This window comes from Ipomoea triloba, chromosome 4 (assembly GCF_003576645.1).
Source record: "Ipomoea triloba cultivar NCNSP0323 chromosome 4, ASM357664v1".
Taxonomy (NCBI): Eukaryota; Viridiplantae; Streptophyta; class Magnoliopsida; order Solanales; family Convolvulaceae; genus Ipomoea; species Ipomoea triloba.
Window position 1 is genome coordinate 13774966 of NC_044919.1, and position 23985 is coordinate 13798950.

Below are 23985 nucleotides of genomic sequence, written 5' to 3' on the forward strand. Positions count from 1 at the left end.
CATCTTGTCGGTCCTAAAGAAAGTGTCAACATCACATTTTTGTGTGATGAAATATAAGTTGGGACTTAGGAGTATAACTTGGGAGTGCATGTAGTATTTTCCTTACAAAAATGTTATATCGCATCTTTCATTTAAACTTCTATGTACTTTAACACGTTTTTCCTAAAATAAAGTTACTTTTCTCTTAGACAATACTAGGTTCTCCAAAATAGTGATGTTTTCTTAGAAATTATTGAATGAATGTTCTACATATTTATAAAATCATTACCACATTTTTCATTTAAGTATAAATCTCATCCTTCAATTATTTTATGATGGATAACCAAGATTCATTTCCAATTTTCACATCAGACTCTATTCTCATATGATTTCCCTATGTAGAGATACATAGAAAATCACTTTACACATGTTTTATAAAACTATATTCTCTTAAAATTGCCTATATGAACACCCTATATAACGTACACCTATTATATATACTCTTACTTTAATAATATATATATTTTTTTTAGCACTACTGACTCTGTTACAATGTAGTATCTGTTCATAGCTACTTTCTCAACCTACTGAAGCACAAAAAGTCAACAGTTGCCTCCACTGAGGCTCAAACCCACTCCCATCATCCATGTGGGAGTGTTAACCGGGACACCGGGTGCCACTAGACCACAAGGTCTTTGGCTACTTTAATAATGTATGATATATAATAGATGTTGAATTATAATTGTATGTTGTCCTTTCTTCTAGTAGACAATATATCACTAGAATGTGATGACAAGATCACGACTTATAAAGTATTTTAGAAAATTACTTCATTATAAAATATAAAACCAGGAAATTAATCACAATGAGGATACAGAAAATGTTTAACCAATTACGTAATTTATTGAATTTGAAGTCACTTTCCAACAAAATTTTACTCCTCCACTAGTCTTATTTAATTTACTCTGCATTGATTTAACCAATTACGTAATTTATTTAATTTTCTCCAACATTTTATAATAATTTTTAAATTTAAGTTCTTTGTATTAATAGTATTTTTAATATAGTTTATAAATAAATAAACTTTATATACTAATATTAAATTAAATTATAAATAATTTAAATTAAAAGACACAACAAATAGGATTTGATGTGGAAGGAGTGTTTGGTCTTGCAATTATTTGTGGGCTTGAACAAACTATTGGAGATGTGAATATTATTGGATTTGTATTGGTGAATAGACCCATAGAGAAACCTATCACAGTGTAAGTCTACACGGTTGATGATTCAATGGAGGTCAATTTTCCTTTAGTCTTTTATTAAGCTTGTAATTGGCCCCTTTCCCAATATTTTAGCCAAAGAATTATGGGAGATAATGGTGGTAGGCAGAACTTTCCATCTTTATGTGGAGAAGCACATGCATGAGAAATATAAGAAAGGGAAGATAATGAATCCAATTCAAGCTACAACTCTTGTAGTGGAGCTACCAAGAATGGAGATTTTTCAACACAAAATTAAAGAGGTTGTGACCAAGACAATAACCCGGCCAATCATGCCTAATAAAGATAAGATCAGTTAAAAGATTGTAACAACCATCATATTACCATAATTGCAAGTCACTGATTGAGTACATGACTAAAACCCTTTTCTTTTCTTGTAAATCCCAGCTTTGCTGGACTAATCCTAAATCCACAGGACCCCAACCCTATAGTCAATCACGAGTCACGCAATCAGCCTATCATATTCTAGTCTTCATGTGCGCACAAGGGATCCAATTCAGACATTCCATCATCCTTGGGTCTGACCTTTTTTCCATACATGTTTTGAGGAAATAGGAATCCTATTCCATAAGATCGAATAGAATAAGAATTTTATTTCATTATTTGATTCGTGAAACGAATAAATGATAGGAATTGTATTCTAGTGTATATTTGGATTAAGGAACAAAAATGCAATAAATATTCAAAAAATAAAATTACCCTTGACACAACAACAACAACAATTATAAAATACATTTATAATATATTAATAACAAAAATAGGTAAGGATAAATTAAGCATTACAAAAAATAAGTTATTTTTAAAAACTCATAAATAACATAATACCAACCAACCAACCCCCCCGTCCCTCCCTCTCTCTCAATAAAATGACTTGCCAAACGACAGAATAGGTATATTCTTAAGAATGTTATTCCATTCGTGAGTCAAACATGATATTTATGTAAAAAAAAAAAAAAGAGAATGAATACAATTTATTGTAAATCTCAAGTGCATGTTATATAGAAAATACTTAATAGAAAGTACAAGAAATAAATTTGACTACATATATATTCTTATGAGACCTCTTGACGTTACACTGAAGGGTTTGAGTCCTACCAGAACAATCATGTATACAACATTTTAGTTGTTTATAAAAGAAAATTAGTTCTAGTTTATTTAGAAGATATAATTGATTATAGTTGTTAACTTGTTATTAGTGTTTTGGAGATATTGTAAATGTTATTCATCATTTGAATGATTGATTATAATTGCATTGTACTACTCATTGTATCAACTAAAAAAGAAAGAAAATAAAAGAAGCTCAATGCTTTAATTAAATTTTATACCACAAACTATTTATAATTTTGAGTTCTATGTTATAAATAATGCAGGAGTAGTATCATATTTCTTATATTTCTTTTTTATTTATTTTACTCATGTTAGTCAAATCAATCAACTATTTATTTTTTACTAATTTCTTAAAGTTGTTAAATTTAATTTTTTATTGGTTTATAGAAATTGAGTTCAAAAGTCATAATAATAGTATCGTAATCCTTATATTTTATTCATTTTTCTCATTTTACTTGTTTTTTATTGGCTCGATCTATACAAGTAAAACTTTAAAAGAGGAAGGTAGGGGTTGAATAAACTTTTAAAAACTAAAATTATTAAAGTAATGTGTAGTGGAAGTACGTCTTAAAACTTGTCAAATACAATATAGTCATTTGAGTAGCAAAGAGAGATTGAAGCAATATTTTTATAGTAGTTCGGGAACTCTCTACTCCGATCCATTCTTCTCCTTTAAAACTAAGGATGATTATTTCACTAGAATGATACAGATACAAATAAAATATAATCATTCACAACGCAAACAAATCTAACTAGGTTACTAACTATCTCATTGACATTCCTTTAAATCTCTTTCTTCATGTAGTTGTTTGTTTATCATTGCCTAATCGTTCTACTCCAAAGCTCGCCCATCAAGTCACCTTGAGCAAAGATCTCCAACCACAAAGAACGGTTTTGTCTTTCAAAAACAGTTGGACAACATCTAGTTGATTCCTTGCAATTTAAAATGTTTAGATGAAATCTTTAGATTGATTGCGTACTAATTAACTCTCTTATATTTGACACTTCTTCTAAGCTCCAAGAGGGATCCATTTGTAGAGCTAGGAGTGCCAAAAAAAGTTTTAAAATATTTAATTTTTAATAATATATTATTATTGTTGTTGTTGTTATTATGTGAATTGGGTATTTAAGTCATCAGAACATATAGCATTACAATCACCTGTAACTTAGAGATCATCTGCAATAACAAGTGAAATGTGGTTAATTGCACTTTTAACCCTAATCTAATTAAACTGAAGAAGCGTTGGTTGAATGAGACAGAAGATGGAATATTTATAAACACTCAAGCTCGCGATATAATGAGAGGGGAATTTGGAATTTCGGAAGAATATGAAAACCGTTTCATAATCACACGCCACCGCCCAATATTACTTGTCAAAGCATACAAAGAAAAGTAACAAAAAAACCAGTCACCATTATCACGTGGCCTTCCAAAATAAAGACAAAAGAATTTCGAAAATTTGATCTTGATTTTTGAACTCATTTCTCTTGACTTAAATACAAATGTTCTTAATCAATTATTTGAATAGAACACCAACAAATAATGACTACCTACACACTTGACCGTCGGACTTGAATTTTTTGGTTGTATTAATTAATATTGTTGTAAAATTTTCTCAAAAACCTACTCCCTCTGTCTTATTCAATTAACAAGAATTGACAAAAATTATTTTTAATTTAATTTTTTATAATATTAATTTTATTATAAATATATACCCCCTCGTGGCCTCGTCCCATTTCATGTGTTTGATTAACAATGCTTGACTAAATATTTTTAATCCAATTTTTCATAATATTAGGTTTAGTATTAATATATAAATTTTATATATTTAGAAACTACACTAAAAGTACTATTAAGCACAAAAAAAAATACTAAAGAAAATAAACAAAGAAAAGAGTTAATTTAACCAATAAATAGTAAGTAAGACAAATAAAATGAGACAAAATGAGTAATAATATTTATATATTTAAAACTTATATTAAAATACTATTAAACACAAAATTTTAAATTTAAAAGTTATTAAAAATACTAAAGAAAATAACAGTGAAGAAAGAATTGATTTAACTAATGAATAATAACATAACAAATACAATGAAACAGATGAAGTACTTTTTATTACCATGTCTCTTTCTAAAAATAGAAAACCAAAATTACTTCGGCCATAAGTTGGGAGATTTTACATAGAAATGGGCCACTCTATCCATGAAGAACAGCCCTGAGGTTCAGGTTTGGTCCCTAGATAACATAGCACCTCAAGTTGGAGATTTTACATAGAAGCGAAACTAAAATATCATCATCATACTGATACAATTGTTCCATAACAAAAGATGTCGGTACAAATTATTTGATAACAGAATGATAATAATTTACATCATTTTATGGGCACCTGAAGGAGGCCCTGAGATAAAAGGTGAGCATTCCCATTCAGCTTCAAGAAATTGAGATGAGTGTTCAGCATCTCTGGTAGCCAAAAGCTAGAAGAAAACGGGAGCAGCCTTAGGCACCATTCTCGGTTGTTCTCCTCAACGAAGTGAAATTCAACCTGTATAGAGTCCAGCCAGTTATAATAAACAAGTTAATACTGGACACGAGTGGATGATAAAGGAAATCTCTAACTGGGTTCACTCGGGTTATATAATACCTTATCATTGGCTTTTGAGGAGCTATAAATGCTGATGTGGTTGCCATGCCGGAGGGTGGTGCATTCAGCTCTACAGGCTTTGTTTTGTTCAAAGGGGAAGAGAACATATAAAACGAAAACAGTCAGAAGGATCCAATATCACAATTATGGCTACAAAATTTCCATAATCCAATATAAGTGTTCAATCAAGTATTCAAGTTTGGACATAAGCTACAGAGAGACTATTCAGAAGAAGGGAATATTACATTTACAAAAATTTTCATAATTCAATATAACGGTGACAGAGCTTTCAATGAAGTTTAGACGTAAGCTTCAGACAGTGCATACAGAGGGGAGGGGGATAAATGTTGAACATTTAAAAATAGAAACGCCAAAGTTAATGTCATTCTCATCTAACAGTGAAAAGGAAGAAGCTGATATGGTTCAAAACCAGTCTCTAAGACAACAACAAAGTGAACAAACAGCAAGGGTACAGCCACTAACATACCTGAAGTTCTTGAAACTTCCTGGTATGGACACAAACTACATGCAGCCAAACAGCCACTAACATACTACCCCCCTCATTTTTGTCTTACTTCCCTTTTTGGACCATCCTCGTCTACTTTCATCCCTTTTGGTCCATAACAAAAATGTGTATACTTTCATAATTCCTAAAATAAACACCACTATCATTTTATTTTTCCCAATTTACCCTTAACTTTCACTTTGGTGGATGCTGGACCATATGTTGTTTTTCTTAAAGTATAGGACTCCAAGTGCTAAGGAAATAAACTTTTCTTGCTTTTCTTTAAGTACATGCCAAACCCTAATGGGGCTAAAAATTCAGGGCAGAGGAAAGTATTTCATAATGATGGAAAAGAAGCAAAACATAAATAGAATCCATATAAGGCAAGTGTCTAACGTGAAGAAACAAGGGCATATTAAAGAAAACAGTAAAGGGAATCTTTCAGGAAACAAAAAATTAAGTATATAAAGTTAGCTGAAAAAACCTCAAGCTCTTCCAGGCACTCATCACGCACGGCACCACAAGAATTGCTATTCTCATCCCCTTTATCTGAACTTGCTGCTTCATCCCCTGGCATTTCTGCAGCTTCTGGTGGATCAAAAAAACAGCCTCCTCCATCCTTCAACTCATCATCTCCTAGCCCATCAAAAACTTGAGAGGAATCTGGCTGATCAATAATTGGTTCTACAAATTGCTTGACTAGAAGTCTCTCTGCTGGTGCTTCACTTGGTGAAGGCACAACAGGTGATCTGCTTTTGATCGATACCTCGACATGGCTTTCCACATGTCTAACACTACTCAAGGTGTCACCAACATCAGATTCCAATCTCTTTGCTTCTCTGGTTTCACCTGGCAAACTTGCATCACTACTACTAAGAACTTCATCCTGTTTTCTCTTTCTAGTCACAGCAGTATCTACAGGTGTCAGTCTAGTAGCAACAGGTGCTTTTGCAGGTTGTGCAGGCCTAACTCCTCCAGGGAAGACAAAGTTAGGAATGTTTTTTCGTTTTACATGACACACACGAATTAACATTGTTGATTTCCAAAAAGAGTATTGATATACATCACGCTTAAAATCCTCAATTGTCAACCTTATATCAAACTGTTCACCTTGTTGAGGATTAGTTCCTTGTTTTCTGCGTAATCCCATAAAGTAAGAATGATGAAATGGTTTTGCTTTGTCTGAAAATTCACCAGGAGAGGGGTGGCACTGAAGTACTCCGCTTGTGTCCCTCTCAATCTAGATGAATAGAAAAACTATTAAAAACTTAAGTAAAACACATACAAAAAATAATAATAATAATAATAAAGGACATCCTTCCTTAAAAAGAGTCAAGGGTCGGGAGTTGGAACCTCACCAGAAGCAAAATCCTGGTGAGGTAGTTTTAGTCCCTCCTTAAAAGAGGGTTTTTAGTCCCTGTTTCTTGGGAGTATTGTAACTTGGTTAAGAGTAGCAGTAGCATGTATATGGAGATTTATACACCTATCATTTGAGTGTGTTCAAAGGCATTTACTAATTCCATCTCCAGTATGTAATCCATTGTTTGAGCAAAAAAAGTAAGAAAAACAATAGAGGTACATATAATAAAAACATTTAAGAGATAAATCTAACCTTCAGAGTAAGCAAACGTATCCTAGACTTGACCCAGCCTTTCCAGTTCATCATATCATCATTATTCTCAGCAGATATATCTATTTGCAAATAGTTTTTGTAGGCTTCAAAAAAGGCAAAAGGCTCAAAAAGGTTCACCCAGCTAGCTCTGTTTGCTTCTATTGCCTATACAGCAAAATAAATAAATACATAAATCAGTGAAGACAGCACACATCATAACTCTCAAATTGCCAATCTTAACTACTTCCAAAGAATTTGCTGAACCTAAGCACTCAAGTAAATTGGGGACAAAACAATATACTAAAGTACTAATTAACAGAACAGCAGATATAGATTAAAAACATTTGTCAAAGCATCGGTTCAATATAAACCTGTCAGTGGAAACTATAAACTAACTTGGCAAAAAATTATTATAAAAAAAAAAAACAAAATAGAGAACATCACAATAACCACAGCATCTTTCATAAATGCAGCACAATGCAGGCATATAGATGTAGTACATGTCTAACCATTTTACACACTAAAAGTTTTCTTTATTTATTTATTTTTCTTTTTTAATGTGAGTGTTGATGCGGAAGCAACCTAGAATCCAACATTCAATAGATGGTTCATCATAGATGGATAAAAATTGTGAAAGAGCAGAACCCTTAATATGAAATAATAATGAATATCCATCCTTAACTGAAATAATCACAACAAAAACTGAACAAGACTCCCAATTCCCAAAAAGATTTAACACTAATCTGCAAACTCCTAAAGCAAACATAAGAAAAATGTGGGCCCACACAAATTTTAAATTTATGTTTCTTTCAACACTTTGAAAGGATATAGAAAGAAGACAAACAGACTAGGTCAGACAACACTGAGAAAATTTGATATCACAAAGAAGCATCTAAATGCAGAGCTTTTGTGTTTGATTCCACCAAGAACATCTAGAACAACATTTAATACAGGATAAAAGACAGTACTCAATTCAAATCCCAAACAAATACAATATACATTACAATCAAAACTAGATTCATTTTAGCAATGCAAAATAAATTATTATTATAGAAATCTTGACATTACCTCAGAAATATCATTTCCCCTCTGAAATTCTTCTGTCATAACACGCAATGTGCTTGTGGACACATTGTAACTAGAGTTCATGCAAGGATATGCTGGGGTTATTATAGGCATTAGGTGCATCCTGTCTTTGAAATTTCTCCTAGGGTCCCAATATGGCAGTCCTAGAGATCCTTCTTGAATTGGACATAACAAAACAGGGTTTGGCCAGCGCCACATACTATAGACCCTGAAGAACCGAGACACCAACATGCTAGGAATTGCATTAGGATATAGTTGGCAAATGCGAGCAACAAGCAATGCCCAATTAACACCACCAAGAAAGCCAGTAACCTAGTCATACAGAGAGCAACATTAGCTTAGATAGGTAAATACAACACTTCATACTGCAAACACGTATACAGATAGGATCATTAGCAAACAGTTCAGAGAGGATTATAATGACTTCCTCACATTTGAGTAAACTCCACGCCGCTCTGCCCACAATCTCATACATCTCAATGTAGTCCGAAAACTCTACAGGAGCAAAAAGTGAAACACATTAGTAATTAGTAATAAGATTAAGACAGCATAGGTTACTTCAAATAATTTAGCTCACAAGCACCTGAATATTAGGAACTAAATGCAAAACTTGATCAGTAACTCTGCATCCATTAAGACTACGAACAGTCGGCTCATCAACACCCTGCAATATGGACTCTTGAGAAATATCCAAGTCCTGCAACAAACAAATAGTTAAAATGTGCTACACAGATTTTAACTTCTAAATAGACTGACATCCTCTAAAGAAAAGTAAACAAGTAGAATTCATATAGAGGAAAATCCCTACTCAAAAGGAAGTATTAGAAGGTATAAAATCATTAGAGTAGATACATAAAACGAAGGAAACATTATATATTATGTGGCAGGGAAAGCACCTCAGGGATAACCCATAGTGCCACATTTGCATAAAGAAGGTCTATAGATATTCCATTAAACTTGAATCCCATCACAGGAACATGAGCATCTGGAACAGGATGCAGTTCCTCAATTTCATCCATCTCTGCGAGCATTTTATGAAGCTCACTAAAGAAATCCTGCAAATCAGATAAAAGATATTAATTACTAGTTCTGGACTGGTAAGCACACTTGGAAGTATAAAAATACAAGAATCTTATCCTACTTCTCGAGTAGCATATCGTGGTCCAACACATAAGGTGTCTATATCTGCACCAGGGCCATGTACCTATCAAAAGAAAAGGTTAAACTTTGACAGAGAAAGCTTACTCCTATAGCAACTTTGACATAAAATGTCCTTTCTCTATTCATTATTAAAAAAAAAATTCTGTCCTCTTTCAAGTTAATCATCCCTTTACATTGGAAGGGTAGATTTCAAGGTTTTTGGTTCCTTAGAATAGTTTTCTCAACAGGATCTATTTTCCCATTCTAATAGTGAATATTTTGCTTCCAATGACATAAAAATTCAACAACAGGGAACATTGTACACAAAATATCTACTGGAAGGCCTATGTAATGGCAATAAGATCACAAAAGTCCAATTTCCTCAAATAAAAGCATTTTGATTGTAATCATCCTTACAAGATTGTAACAACGATTTGAGAGGGATAAATACAGATCAGAGAAGGCTAATGCCTGAAGGGAACATGCAAGCTTTCTTTCAATTTATACTTTTTAAAATCTTTTGCAATAGGAAACAGCATACTAGTGATCCCACTGCTAAAAGCAGACAACATTGTCATGTATACTAGAAATTTACAAGGACCTATGTACATATCAAATGAAAAACAATGAATCTAATAGAATGGGTTATAAGAAAATTTTAAATGATTCTAAACACTAAAAAGAAAATGCTCAATTTCAGGTGAATGCAACTCAGGCAAGAACGACAATACTACTAAAATGGTTACTCCTCAAATATCCCCACATAGCAGGCAAATCATCCCAATACATGCTACTACATAGCAATTACTTGGCAATATCCAATAGGCCAATAGTTCCCTAGAAACTCCTTCAAAAGTATCACCTGCCGTACAGGGGAGTGCAGATACATTCCTTCCCAAAATACAGTTTCTGAGTAATAAAGACAACATCACATAACTCTAATGCATCTCAACTTCAAAACAGTATAACACCCATAACGAAAAGGTGGATGATGTTAAATTGAAATTAGCGATCTCCAAAATATTCAACAGTACCATAAGAGTCCATCAGATATTAGGAATCAATGAGGATGAAATCCTTAACCCTAAATCTTTACTATTAATCAGTTTCACTCAACCAAAACTGATGATTTGAAAGGAATTTGGTTTCACTAATAATTGGGAAATGGGGAGATAGGGAATGTTGGGGAAAAAAAATCCCATCTCTAACCTTTTGAATTTCATTTTTCAGTAGCTAGTTAAATTTATTATCAACCAATATAAAAGATAAAGGAACCATTCAACAAGAAAAATAGAGGATAACAATACAAGTAAATTGTCTTGATCAAATGCTGCTTCTAAATCATTCTAGAAATTGGGGTATACAGAAATTACATAAAATAATAATAACATAGATAAAAACAGTAAGCATCTACTTCAAATGATGGAATCTGTCCTCAAAAATCTGCAAAAGAACAACTAATATTAAAGTTAAAAAATCATGAAACCAAGTATCATTTCTTGAAATTTCACAAGGATACAGATGTTGGTACTTGGTAATGAGTATTAGTAACTTTTTAAGATGTCATGTAGTAGTAGGTGAAATGATTATATCCAATTTACTTCACATTCCGGTCTTACAAAATAGTGTGGGTGGTTGTGAACTTTTCACTTTCACAAGTGTTCAATTTTTAGTCTTTACTTCTTTAAAATAATGGAATTTGGTTAATTTCGCATGAGTAAATAGGTGGTTCTAGAAGATGTTTCATTAACTTACTGTTCTACTATGCCTAGTTAGAATGGCCCACAGTCTTCAGCAATTTTAGAAATAGCCCCAACTCCAACACTAACAATAGCATTTTGTTCACCACTAATAGCCTAATCGCTAACAAAACAGATGTAGTACCATTTACAATTTCTTCACTATTTTGATAAGGAAGACAGCCACTAATAAACTGTCACAGTAATATGATCTTCCTGCATCCTAAGAGTCTAAACCAAGCCAAGTGAAGAGAATTTGCATGTCAACAGTCCATATGGCTTAAAAGTGCTTCTTCCAAAAGACTAGATGTCACAATTCACAAGAATTATAGAAACAAAGAGAAACTAACAGAAATATAAAGCACCAATTATCATGCAACTTCACTGTGCAACTACCATTCCATCAGTGATAGATTCACAACAGCCTTTTTGGCCCATTAGCCCTGGTCACCAATTATTAAATCATGTGAAGGATGAAAGAGAATTTGGGAAACGTGATATTCCTCCAAGAACATCATTGGATTTCAACCACATATATATTTGATAACTAAATAGAAAACCTCTATATCTATTGGTTTACCATTGAAAGTATGATAAGGGTACAAACCAAACTAACTCCAACAACAAAGATCTACCTATCCTTTTTTCCCACATGAAAAACAGGGGACTAAGGTAGTAGGAAAGGGGAAAAAACATCTTCAAGCTATATTTACAGCATACAACTTGAAATTTATGTATCAAATCAATGGGGTAGATTACTTGTATCTTTTTGTCCAAGAACTTGTGGAAAAGACATACCCAAAGTCAAACAGGAGAGGCAGCCAAAAGCTTCAGACATTATCGCATTGTTTCATAAGAAAAATACATAGTTCATTCAAACAACTAAAAAATGACAGTAGAGCCTGCTCATATTATATATCCAATGCACTGTCCTCTTGAATTCGTATAATTCTAAATCATGAATAAGCAATTCAAATTGAACAAATAGGTTAATAACAAGTATAGCAGGGAAGTGTAGACCAGACTTATAACGCTGCAATACAAGTGTTAAAGATGCTTAGGGAAACAGGACTACTAATCAGTATGGAATAAATAATGCTCTAAACATCAACTATTATAGGCTGGTTTTATTTAGTGAAAGAATAAATTTATCTAAAAACCTATACCTAAGAAACTTAGAACCAGAATCTGGGATTGTAAATGAAGTTATTAGTATGCAAAATGATGAAATGCCAATTACAGAAATAAATAAATAAATAAACCACCAAAAGTTATTCATGCTAGTTAACTCGAGAAAGGAAGCAAACACAAGAGCAAAAACAAGCTTTGTACAATACATACCCCCAACCGGTATGAACCAAATGTGAAAATCTTTGCATTTGCTTCCTGTGCCAGATGTTCACTATGACCTTTTGCATGACTGATATTTTTCACCCACTTCTTTACAATCTGTTGAACTCTCTACAATTAGAAGCTTATTCATCACTTTGTAGAAACAACAACTCTAAATTCAAATGAAAAAAAGTAACCTGATCCAATCTTCCAAGGACTTCTTCCCTTCTAATGGCTTCTTCCTGACTTTCATACAATCCAGCATCTACAAGAAACTGATTAGAAACCTTTTATCAGAAATTGGCCATCAAGCTTATTCTGTCCATAATCTCCATTAATGCCTAGTTTGGATTGGAAGTTATCAAACAGAATAAGCTAGGTAGACTACGCCCTGTTCCTTTTATCTCAAATGAGAAAAACACCAATAAACAGACACTCTTTTTTATCTAAGATGAGAATAAGTAAATAACACCAATGAACAATCATATTTCAAACCTAGTACTCCATATCCCCTGAATCCTAGTAGGATCAAGTGTTCCTCAGGAAAAGTTGTAATGCTACTTGCAAGCCAATTTTCAGTTCTCAAAAAATAGGGAAGGAAATGACCGAGACAAATTATTAAAAACTTTTATGCTGCTCATGTGTGTCAAATCCTTTAATTTTCTTCATATTTTACAAATTTCAAAGGTTTAACTATTTTTTTAATCTTGATGAACAATTTCAAAGCTTATGCTTCATATTTCTTAGCCCTAGGGTTTGCAACTTGGTATTTCTCATTATTTTTTTTAATTAATCAAGCCTAATTTCCATATGCAACAAACTTAATATGCTAAGACTCTTCCGTAAGATAAGAATCAAAGCACATCCGGATGCAAAAAATACCATAATTACTAATAGAAACAAAGGACAAACCTTTTCCAATTCGGTATTCCTCACCACATCAAACTCAGTCGGGCCACCAGTAGAAATTGGTTCTGATACTCCATAAACTGTGCGAGTAGCTGCATTAGCTGACTCACTCAGCCCAGTGCTACCCATCATCTCCTTTATAACAAGTCACAAATAATAGTTTTTATTTTTATTTTTTATTTTTTCTCCAACTGCAAAACACAATACCTCACAAACGCACTCTTCTTTTATTGCCAATCAAGAACAAAAATCAACCTTCAATCAATAATCAAATACACAATTTTTTGTGCTCTCTACTTCAAGAATTCAACACAACTGACCAAAAACACAAAAACAAAGATTCGGAAAAAGTAAATTTTAAGGGATTTCCTCAGAATCCGCCAGAAATTCTCATTAATACAGATGATACAATTAAACAAGATAAACTACAAAAAGAATTGCCTCCAAAAACAAACCCTAAATTTCAGGCACTTCCTTCTTTTCTTTTCTTTTCTTGATTTCTAAAACAACTCATCCAACTTTCTCTCCACTTCAGAAACCAAAACCGAAACCGAAAAGAGTAACCGTATATAGTGAAAGCTGCCGCTATCTCGATCGGCCAGTACGACGCCGTAATCTGGAGTTCGCGGCCTTGGATAACCTCTTGGATTGATCGATTACGCAATCAAAATCCTAATATCAGCAAAGATGAAAATAAAATTAAAAAATTAAGAAAATCAATTGCATAGAGATTATTTATAGAGGAGTAAATACGTACCCGGAGAAGGAAGGGAACCGTATAGTAAATATGCTTACGGAGGAGAAGATGGCAGTAAATAGGGCAAGAGATATGCTTGCTGAGAGAAGATAGGGGCCCCGTGGGCAAACCACTTGTAGCCGTTGTACGAGTTAGATAGCGTAGAGCCGCCGACCCGGTCCACCTATTTATCTACTCGCCTCCTTCCACAAAAAGAAATACTCCGTATTATATTTCACCTAAGTGTCCGTTTAGAAGGTAGGAAAATGACTTCTAAAAAATATTTTCTGGAAAATGAGTCATTTTTTGGAAAACAGTTTCATTTCCAGTGTTTGGATGTATTATGGAAAACTGTCTTTGTGTGTTTGGTTCATTTTCTGGAAAATGGATAGAATTGTATAATTAAATATTGTAATTGTTTTATTTAAAATATAAAAAATTATAATAGTTATTAAAATAATGGTATTTAATAAAAAAATAGAATTTATTAAAAAAATAAAAATTAAAAAAAAAATGTAGCAAAGTTTTCGGCGGTTTCTCCACCTCCTTGGTCCATGGTCATGAGTGATATGGCTTGATTTTGGTTGAAAACATACGAAACAGCTATTCTGGCAATTCCGTAAAATGACTTACGGAAAAAAATTCCGTAAGTCATTTTCCGAAAAAAATGAACTGATTTTCCTTGGTCAACGGAAAACATTTTCCGTTGACCACATTTTCCAGACGTTGCCAAACACAGAAAACTCGGAATACATTTTCCGGAAGTCATTTTACGGGTTACCAGCCACACCCTAAAGTTAAACAAAATAACAAATATGGGAGTATTGAGTTTTTTGCACTTTTTATCGGACGACTATAGTGACATTACTAGTATTATACCCGTACGTTGCATGAATGAAACTAATGCTATTATGTAATATAATTTATTTGAATTTGCTGTAATGTAATAAATGATACCAAAAGATTATTAAAGCAATTTATTATTTAAGACAAAAAAATTTACAAATTATTAAAAACTTCATGGTACACCACATTCGTAGTATAATTACTACTCTCTCCACCTTGATTGGGTATTAAAAATTTTAACCCTAAAGGGTTGTTAATCCTTGAAGCAGCAACATATAGTTGACTATGAACAAAAACTGATTTTCTTAATAGTAACCCAACATGCGTTAAAGTCTGACCTTGACTTTTGTTGATAGTCATTGCGTATGACAGCATTAGAGGAAATTGTCTTCTTTGAAATTTAAATGGCAATCTTGTATCAGTGGGGGTCATTGACATCCTTGGTATCAAGACTACTTGCCCAACATTGTGCCCAGTGACAATCTTTGCTTCTACAACATGATCAGATAACCTAGTAGTGATAAGTCTTCACTACTACAAAAACAACATATAACATCGGACATATAACTTCGGTTTTTTGAAAAACCGACGTTAAAAGTGAAGAAAACCATATCACGTCGGTTGTATACAAACAACCGACGTTGTAAATCACAAATAAAAAAATTAAAAAAATAATAATAACATACGACGTCGGTTCTTACGCGAAAAAAAAATAAAAAATAATAATAACATACGACGTCGGTTAATTAAATAACCGACGTCGTTTGTCATACACAAATAAAAAAAATAAAAAATAATAATAACATACGACGTCAGTTATTTAAATAACCGATGTCGTATGTAATAATTTTTTTTTTAATTTTAAAATTTTAAAATTTAAAATATGACGTCGGTTCATATCAAACCGACGTCGTTTATGTTTATTTAAAAAGATAAAATTCCTTATTCTTTATTATAGGGTAGGGTTTAATATAATCCCTTATTCTTTATTATTCTCTTCATTCTTCTCTTCTCTTCGCCCAGCCGCTGCCTATCGCGACCTCCGCAGCCACTGCCAATCGCGACCACAGCAACCACATACGCGACGGCCTCTTTCGGTAAGCGCCTCCTCAGCCGCTGCTTGTGATTTCTTTCCTAAACAATTTCATGTAATTGTTGGGCGTAAGCGATTCTTCAGTATCGACGGAAGCAACCAAGGGGAGTAGTGCTTTAGATGCGAGCTGAATTGCAGAGGTAAAATCATGGCTAGTTTCCCAATTCGACTGTTGGGAAGGAGGACCTTGATTTCGAGTACACTGCAAGTAGCATTGCGCATTCTCAGGCCAAAAATCAAGGCGCTAGGATTGTAGCCAATGATTTCCATCAAAAAGCTGCTGAGTATAGGTCTCAAGGTACTAGGATCTACCTTCTCAATGTTTTTGGATGATTTTATGCCTCCCCTATTTTTTCTTATATATATAGTTTGATCTATTGTTCATCGGCCTGAACTTTTCCATGGGCTGGTGTAGCGGGAGGGTTCCTCACTGATAAGCAGGTTTCCAGTAGGTGAGAACTAATTAAATTACTTTTGCTCATTGAGAACTCTATTGTTGTTGCTTATTGTTATAATATAACACCATTCCTTAAAGATTCTTGGTTTTTAGGTTTTAACAGTACATAACTTTTTTGTTTTTGTTTTGTTTTTTTTTTTTAAAGATGGATGTTCAAACTGAGTGAATGGGCACATTTCTCAACATATGAAGTTGGTTTGAGGTCTGGTTCAAGTGCATAACATATATTGGTACATGCTCTCTGTTTGTCTCATTCCCCCAGCAGAACCAACACTTTCTTTGTGGTCCTATATGAACTGCATATGTATGCAGAGAGAAAAATGCTTTTATTGACTATTATGTTATAAAATGTAACAACATTGATGATGAAAAATTTCCTGCTTCTGAATCTTGTTTGGCCTTTGTGATTTGTTCACATCTCCTTTTCATGGCTTGAAGAATTGACTATAAGATTTTTTTCAAGTGAGCTACAGTTAATGAAGTTGTCTAGGTGCCACATGACAAATCTCTAATTGGATTTGTTTTATGTTCAGGTATATGATCGAAGAAAGAAGAGGTTAGTGGAGGAAATAATTGATCCCAAAATGTATTGAGTAATAGATAGATTCTTATTATTTTGTTGTTTTGCATGCATGCAGGAGGCAATAACAAAGTACAAGGGCACTGTGATTACTGTGTCACATTATCGATACTTCATTAAGCAAATTATTAACAGAGTGTTGGAAGTAAAAGATGGTACTTTACAGGACTATGCTGGGGATTATGAAGTAAGTCGTCTTGGCCTTACTGCAAGTATTAGTACTATTGTTAGTAAGTAACTATTTATAGTCCACTTTGTAAAATGTCAACATTTTTTGTGTGTGGTAATGGTAATAGTAACTTGTGTATTTCAATTGTTTGGTTCTGATGGATGTTTGATCTTGCTTATTTCTTGTGAAATGGCTCTCTATACTGTGGAATTGATGCGGTGCTGCCTGTGGAATTATAAAAATACCTTGCAATCCCTTCATATGAAGTTGTAAAAAGGTGTTATGGATTGCATGATTTACATGGTTTATTGCTTATGTTTCACCTCAAAAAACTAATCTCACTATGAAGGGATTGCAAGGCTAATTTCTACACTTGGTTTACATTATGAAGCATGCTTCTTAAACTGTGATAATTCTCTTTTCACTGAACTATATAACCTTAGTGTGATATGTGAAGTTCTTGCGGTATGTATAGTTTAATAATTTGTTCTCTTGCATTCTTTGTGGAAATATACATGCGAAGCCCTACAAGAATTCTCTTCAAATGAATTTTAGTATTTGTTTAAGAGATCAACTGCTAAAAGAGGAATGTTTTTCTGTTTTTATAATTTATCAAATCAATTTTTGGCCTCAATGATATTTTATAGTGTAGGGTACTGCCCAACAATTATCATTATGAATACTTTTTTCTTTTTTTTTGTACATGATCTGCTCCTAGTGTAGAGAAGCTATTGACCATGTAATGCAGTTTTTAGTCCAGTTCTTTTAATAGCTCATACCAACTCAATTTGCAGGTAAAGACTCCATACCCTTTGCCATTTTGACTGATGCTTTTCTTTCTCATCCTTTTAGGCCTGTATGTTTAATGTGGTACCAAAGTGTAGTCCTGTATGACTCCAAAACTCAAGTTAAATTACTTTTGAAGTAATTACTCATAGCTTGCTGTTGAGACTTATTTTGGAGACGAGCATTAGGTTGTTTTATTCATTCGCTATTCGCTATTTTTTTACATTTTTTTTAAAATTAAAACGAGATTTGGCGTCGGTTTTTTGAAAAAACCGACGCCTTATCTATTTTTTATAGAGAAGAGATACAGCGTCGGTTTTTAGAATAAACCGACGCCTTATCTTTATATTTTTTTACAAAGAAGAGATACAACGTCGGTTTTTTAAAACCGACATCTTATAATTTATTAATAACGTCTGCTAGAACTACTTCGGAAAAAAACTGACGTCGTATGTCCAAAATAACCGACGTTAAAAGGTATTTTTGTAGTAGTGTTTGTACCATTGCAGAGACCCATTGAGTAATCTATATTTCTCAACAACATTACCGGAGATCTAATCTTTAAAGTTAAAGCATGGTCTGGTATGTCAGAAGCTTTCAACCCATTTAGGAATTCCGGAGTGTGCATATCATATAGCCATATAGGATACTATTTATTGAATCCGACTTACAAACAGTGTCACAACTTAGGTAGGTCTTGCTCTCAACGACATGCAAATCACGCATATATTCATTTACTGCATTGACCACATCTAGTGTTGGAGTTAGAATAACACGACTTTCCATGTATTGTTGCTGGCAACCACCATCCTTGAACATTGGAAATATGATATCAACTATTGTGGCTATATGGTCACCAGAAGATGGCAACAACATTTCAGAAGGAATTTCGACGTTTGTATAACCATCATTAGGTCCTCCTAATGTTCCATCTCCTATAGCAGCTAACCATGATGCAAATTGTTCAATATTTTGAATATTAGCACTTGTTTCCATAGTATTAAGACGTAGATTCTTTGTTAATCGAAGAACCTTACATGATTCCCACAAATAGGAAGAGTTGATTGCAACATAAACAATATATTGTCTTGAATCTTTAGGCACCACTGGCAATATTTGTCAGAAATCACCGCCTAAGACCATAGTTTTTCCCCCGAATGTCTTGTGACTGCTAAGAGGATTGCTAAAGCGCATGAGATCACGCATAGTTCTATCTAGTGACTTGAAGCAGTGTTTGTGCATCATCGGTGCTTCATCCCATATTATTAGTTTGGCCTTGATAAGTAATTCCGCTAGGTGACTTCCTTGGCTAATGTTGCATGTGGAGTCCTCATTAACTGCAATTGGTATGGCGAACCTTGAGTGTGCAGTTCGACCTCCTGGTAATAGCAATGAGGCAATACCACTAGATGCTACATTTAGGACGATATCACCCTGGAACCGTATTTTTGCAGATAGTGCTTTCCAAACAAAAGTTTTGCTTGTACCTCCATATCCGTAAACAAAGAACAAACCACCGTTTTGTTGTTGTAAATCACTTAGAATTGTATGGTATACGACTATTTGCTCATCAGTTAATTGCCTTTCCATCTTCTCACTATCTTGTCTTAAAGCCTGACGGTCATAGGCGAGCTCATCAAATAACAAACGGTTATCAACCCGCAATCCATCATCATAGTTTGGAATTGGCATTTGGGGATAATCTTTCAAAGACTTGTTGTACAACTGTAACAAACGCTCTATTCCAATCAATCCAAAATTTTTCTTCTCATCATCAAACAAACACAAATCCGCAATTAGAGAGTGGAAATGTTAGAGCAATTTTTATTTAAAAAGTTTGAATGAATATTAGAGTTCAAATATTAAAGATGAATAGCCAAAAATTATATAATTACTCATTTCTTGCAAATGTATTCGTCTGTTAAATTGTACATCCTCTGACAGGTGATTCCACACTTAATTCCACACGTTCTCAGGGCGATTCACCAAGTTTGAGGTTAGTAATATGACATACAATTTCCTCATTGCTTGGGCAGTAGACCAATTACTTGCTTCATTTATTGAGTCAATGTATTCTCTATCATCATCTAACAGCCCTCTAGCATAGCATGCATCTCTAAAAGTTGGGTATATGACACCCTGAAATGACTTAATGTCTTCAAAATTGGTAGGACCACAGACTACATTTAACAGACATCTCAAGTAATATATTTCACCACTTCCCAGAGGTACGATAAATATTCGTCCAACGGACGTCATTCTCTAATATCCTTCTTCCATACAAATTTGCTCGGCATGTCAATATAAGTCAACTCCTTAGTGAACTCATATTTCTTGTTAGCATCAAACCAGGCGGTAAACATGCTTTGATTTATAGTCGGCCTATTAAGGATATTTTCTATGCTATCATCATCCTCAAACACAACTGTTTGACAGTCCGACAAATGGAAACTTAGCCTTTCAACTGGTGGGTGCCTGAACTGTACGTCGAAGCTTAGAAGTCGCCAAACTTTTCAAAAGCGACGCGAGGCGATCAGGAATCGCCTCGCCTAAGAGAGGCGCAGCTACGTGAAGTAGCGAGCGCCTTTTGCGCTTTCCCACGAAAAGCGGCGAAGCGACAAGCGAAAAAAAGTGTTGCTTTAGTTTGCAAAGCGAGTCAATGGTCAATTTTAATTTTAAAAAAAAATCTCAAAAACCCTTCATCGCGACTGCAGTCAGCAAACCCTTCATCACGACTCACTGTCATCTCTTTGCCTCTCACTGTCTTCGACTCTCACTCTCACCGCATCACCGGACGCAGGACGCCCATCCCCGAGCCCGAAGCTATCATCGACCATCTACATCTGCATCTGCGGGCCTGCGGCTACTCTGCTCCGGTAAACCTCTTCTTTTTTCTTTTTTTTTTTTAATTTTTATTTTTCCTTCTTAAGTCAATTAAGTGTTTGAGTATATATAAGTATATATGTTGGAGTTTGTGGCTTTGTGGAGTGTGGACACCTGTTTGATGACTTTGATCATTAGAAAGTGACGCAGCCGTAGTAGGCAGTGAGTATTGAGCAGAGCACTCGGCAGTTTGGACTCTGGGAGCTTTTTTTTTTTTTTTTTTCTTAAGTGTTGTTTAAGTATGTGTATAATGTATATCATTAATATATACTACCTCCGTCCCATTTTATGTGTCTGATTCGGTTAACGAGGCTTGACTGAAGTTATTTTTAATTCAATTTTTCATATTATTAAGTTTAGTGTTAATATACAAAATTTATATATTTAGAAACTACACTAAAAATACTATTAAACACAAAAAAATCAAATTTAAAAATAAGTAAAAATTACTAAAGAAAATAAACAAAGAAGAAAGAGTTAATTTGACCAATGAATAGTAAGTAGGACAGGTAAAATGGGACAGAGGGAGTATTATATAAGTATATATGTTAAAGTTTGTGAATTTGTTGAAAGTGAGGCATTGAGGCAGTGTGGGCAATGAGCTTAAACCTTGAGCTCTGTTTTTTTTTTTCTTCTTTAAATTAAGTTCATAAGCTGTGACTTGTTAAATTATTATAATTAATATTTTAAATTCATGTATGATGTACCATAATTGTTGAATACTTTGTAATTTTTTAGGTAAAATTTATCATTTACCATAATGTCAAATCCAAAAAATCAAGATCCTGGATGGGACCATGGTACAATGGTTGTGGATAAAGGCACTACGCATGTGCATTGCAAATATTGTGACAAAATAACCAAGGGTGGAATATATTGGCATAAATTGCATCTTATTGGAGGGAATAGAAATGTTATGGGGTGTAAAAAATGTCCTCAAATTGTTAGAGATGCAATGAAGGAATTTATGTTAAATAAGAAGCAAAGAAAGGAGGAAATGAGTTCAACGACGACAATGGGTGTTCCTTCAAAGTTTGAATTTGATGAAGAAAGTGATGAAAGTATGGATTTTCAGGAGATGGCGGGGAATTCCGGAATAGGAATTAGTTTGGGATCTTCTAACAAATCCATTAAAGGCCCCATGGATTTGTATTTTAATACAAAGGAACACTAAAGTTTGAAAAGGTCAAAAGGCAGTGAGAGTGTAACATTGGAGGCATGCAAGAAGGAGTTGAGGGAGAGAGCTATGGTGTAATTTTCACGGTTGATGTATGAGGCCGGACTACCATTTAATTGTGTTAAATACACTAAAAGCTTGCAAGGCTTTCTTGAGTGTGTTGCACAACATGGGCCGGGAATGAAGCCACCTTCCTATCATGAAGTTAGAGTGCCATATCTTAAGAAGGAGGTTGAGCATGTTAAGGAGTTGTTCAAGCCACATGAGGAGACGTGCAATAAATATGGTTGTTCTTTGATGATGGACAAGTGGACAGATAGAAGAGGTCGTGCATTTATTAATGTCCTAGTTAATTGTTCACTTGGATCGTATTTCCTTGAGTCGGTAGATGTTAGCAAGGACACGATGGATGCTAACAAAATGCTAGAGTTTGAAACTTTTGTCAATCAAGTGGGGAAGGATAATGTTGTGCAAGTCATATCTGACAATGCTTCAGAGAATGTGCGAGCTGGTATGTTTAAATATTTGTTCTTGTATCCTTTTGGCTTTTGTATTAATACTTTAAGATTTTTAAATGTTTAAATTTTTAACTATTAATTATTGACATCATTTAGGCAAGGATTTAATGGAGTTGTTCCCGAGTTTGTATTGGACGCCATGCGCTGCTCATTGCATCAATTTGATGTTCAAAGACATCTTTGAGATTCGTCATTTTTCAATGGCATACAAGCGTGCTTTGAAACTGTCGGTGTACATCCATTCGAAGACAAAGCTGTTGAATTGGTTGAGAAAGTATACCGAAAAGCGTGATTTGGTCAAGTTTGCTAAGACTCGATTTGCTACAGCATTCTTGACCTTCAAGAGGTTTCACGAGCAGAAGAACAATTTGAGAAAATTGTTCAAGTCAGAAGAATTTGTCACTTACTCTTACTTCAAAGAAGAGGCAGGAAAAGAGTGTTCTAGAATTGTTCAAATGCCAAACTTTTGGAATACAATTCTAGAAACACTTAAAATAGGTGGTCCATTGATTAGAACACTTCGGTTAGTTGATGGGGATGTTAAGCCATCAATGGGCTATATTTATCCTGCAATGGAGATCACAAAGCAAGCAATTGAAAAGGTTTTCAACAACTCTAGCAAGTACAAGAAAGTATTTGAAATCATACACAAAAGGTGGAGTTCCCAGCTTCGTCAACCATTGCATGCAGCTGCCTACTACTTGAATCCTAATTACTTTCGGTATAGGAGTGAGACACTGATTGCTCCATCAGTTCACTCGGGAGAAGTTGTTAATGGCTTTTATGAATGTTTAGAGAGGTTGGTTCCAGATATTGATCTGCATGAGAAAATTATCGAGGAAGTGACTACGTGGGAAGTTGGGACTGCTTATTTGGCTTGGCAGTTGCTAAGAAGAAACTCGATTCTAAAGCTCTAGGTTCTTGCTTCTTAGACAATTTAGCTTACAATTTTTTTATAATAAAACTATTGCAAAATGCAAACTTTGAATAATTTTCAAATTTTACAGTTGATTGGTGGACTTCTTTTGGGGCCTCAACTCCCCATTTAAAAGAATTTGCGACTACGATTCTTAGTCTCATAACTAGTGCATCGAGATGTGAATGGAACTAGAGTGTGTTTGAGCATGTAAGTTAGTCAATTTAATATTTTTAAGTTATTAATTACCAATTATAACAAATTTAAGCACTAATTCATTTTAAATATTTCAGTTGCATTCGAAAAGGAAGAGTCGCCTTGAACACATGCGCCTTAATGATTTGGTATTCATTAAGTATAATAGGGCATTGAGGCGACGATGAGAAATGCGAGATACCATTGATCCAATTAGTTTAGATCAAATTGATTTTGCTAATGAATGGTTGGTGTCCTGGAGGATGCTAATGATGAGTTGGTGTTTGAAGATGGGGAT

General features: G+C 34.0%; 3 protein-coding genes across 3 annotated transcripts; 1 reads left to right on the top strand and 2 right to left on the bottom strand.

The window, feature by feature from the left end:
* Positions 1 to 4454: 4454 nt before the first annotated feature.
* Positions 4455 to 14219, bottom strand: LOC116015533 (nuclear poly(A) polymerase 1). Its single transcript, XM_031255633.1, has 13 exons — positions 14089 to 14219; positions 13335 to 14003; positions 12620 to 12697; positions 12432 to 12539; positions 9353 to 9415; positions 9108 to 9266; positions 8795 to 8908; positions 8644 to 8706; positions 8194 to 8523; positions 7126 to 7290; positions 5998 to 6753; positions 5009 to 5085; positions 4455 to 4909 (listed from the first exon to the last, which is right to left on the bottom strand). The coding sequence occupies exons 2-13, from the start codon at positions 13461 to 13463 to the stop codon at positions 4864 to 4866; spliced, it is 2088 nt and encodes a 695-aa protein (XP_031111493.1). The 5' UTR covers positions 13464 to 14003; positions 14089 to 14219; the 3' UTR covers positions 4455 to 4863.
* A 1803-nt stretch (positions 14220 to 16022) lies between these two features.
* On the bottom strand, positions 16023 to 20835 carry LOC116015846. The gene is made up of 6 exons (XM_031256013.1): positions 20739 to 20835; positions 20047 to 20178; positions 19139 to 19737; positions 18737 to 19030; positions 18546 to 18647; positions 16023 to 16208 (listed from the first exon to the last, which is right to left on the bottom strand). Exons 1-6 carry the CDS (start codon positions 20833 to 20835, stop codon positions 16023 to 16025), a joined length of 1410 nt encoding a protein of 469 aa, XP_031111873.1.
* A 1403-nt stretch (positions 20836 to 22238) lies between these two features.
* Positions 22239 to 23493, top strand: LOC116015847. Its single transcript, XM_031256015.1, has 2 exons — positions 22239 to 22569; positions 22673 to 23493. The coding sequence occupies exons 1-2, from the start codon at positions 22239 to 22241 to the stop codon at positions 23491 to 23493; spliced, it is 1152 nt and encodes a 383-aa protein (XP_031111875.1).
* The last annotated feature ends 492 nt before the right edge of the window (positions 23494 to 23985 follow it).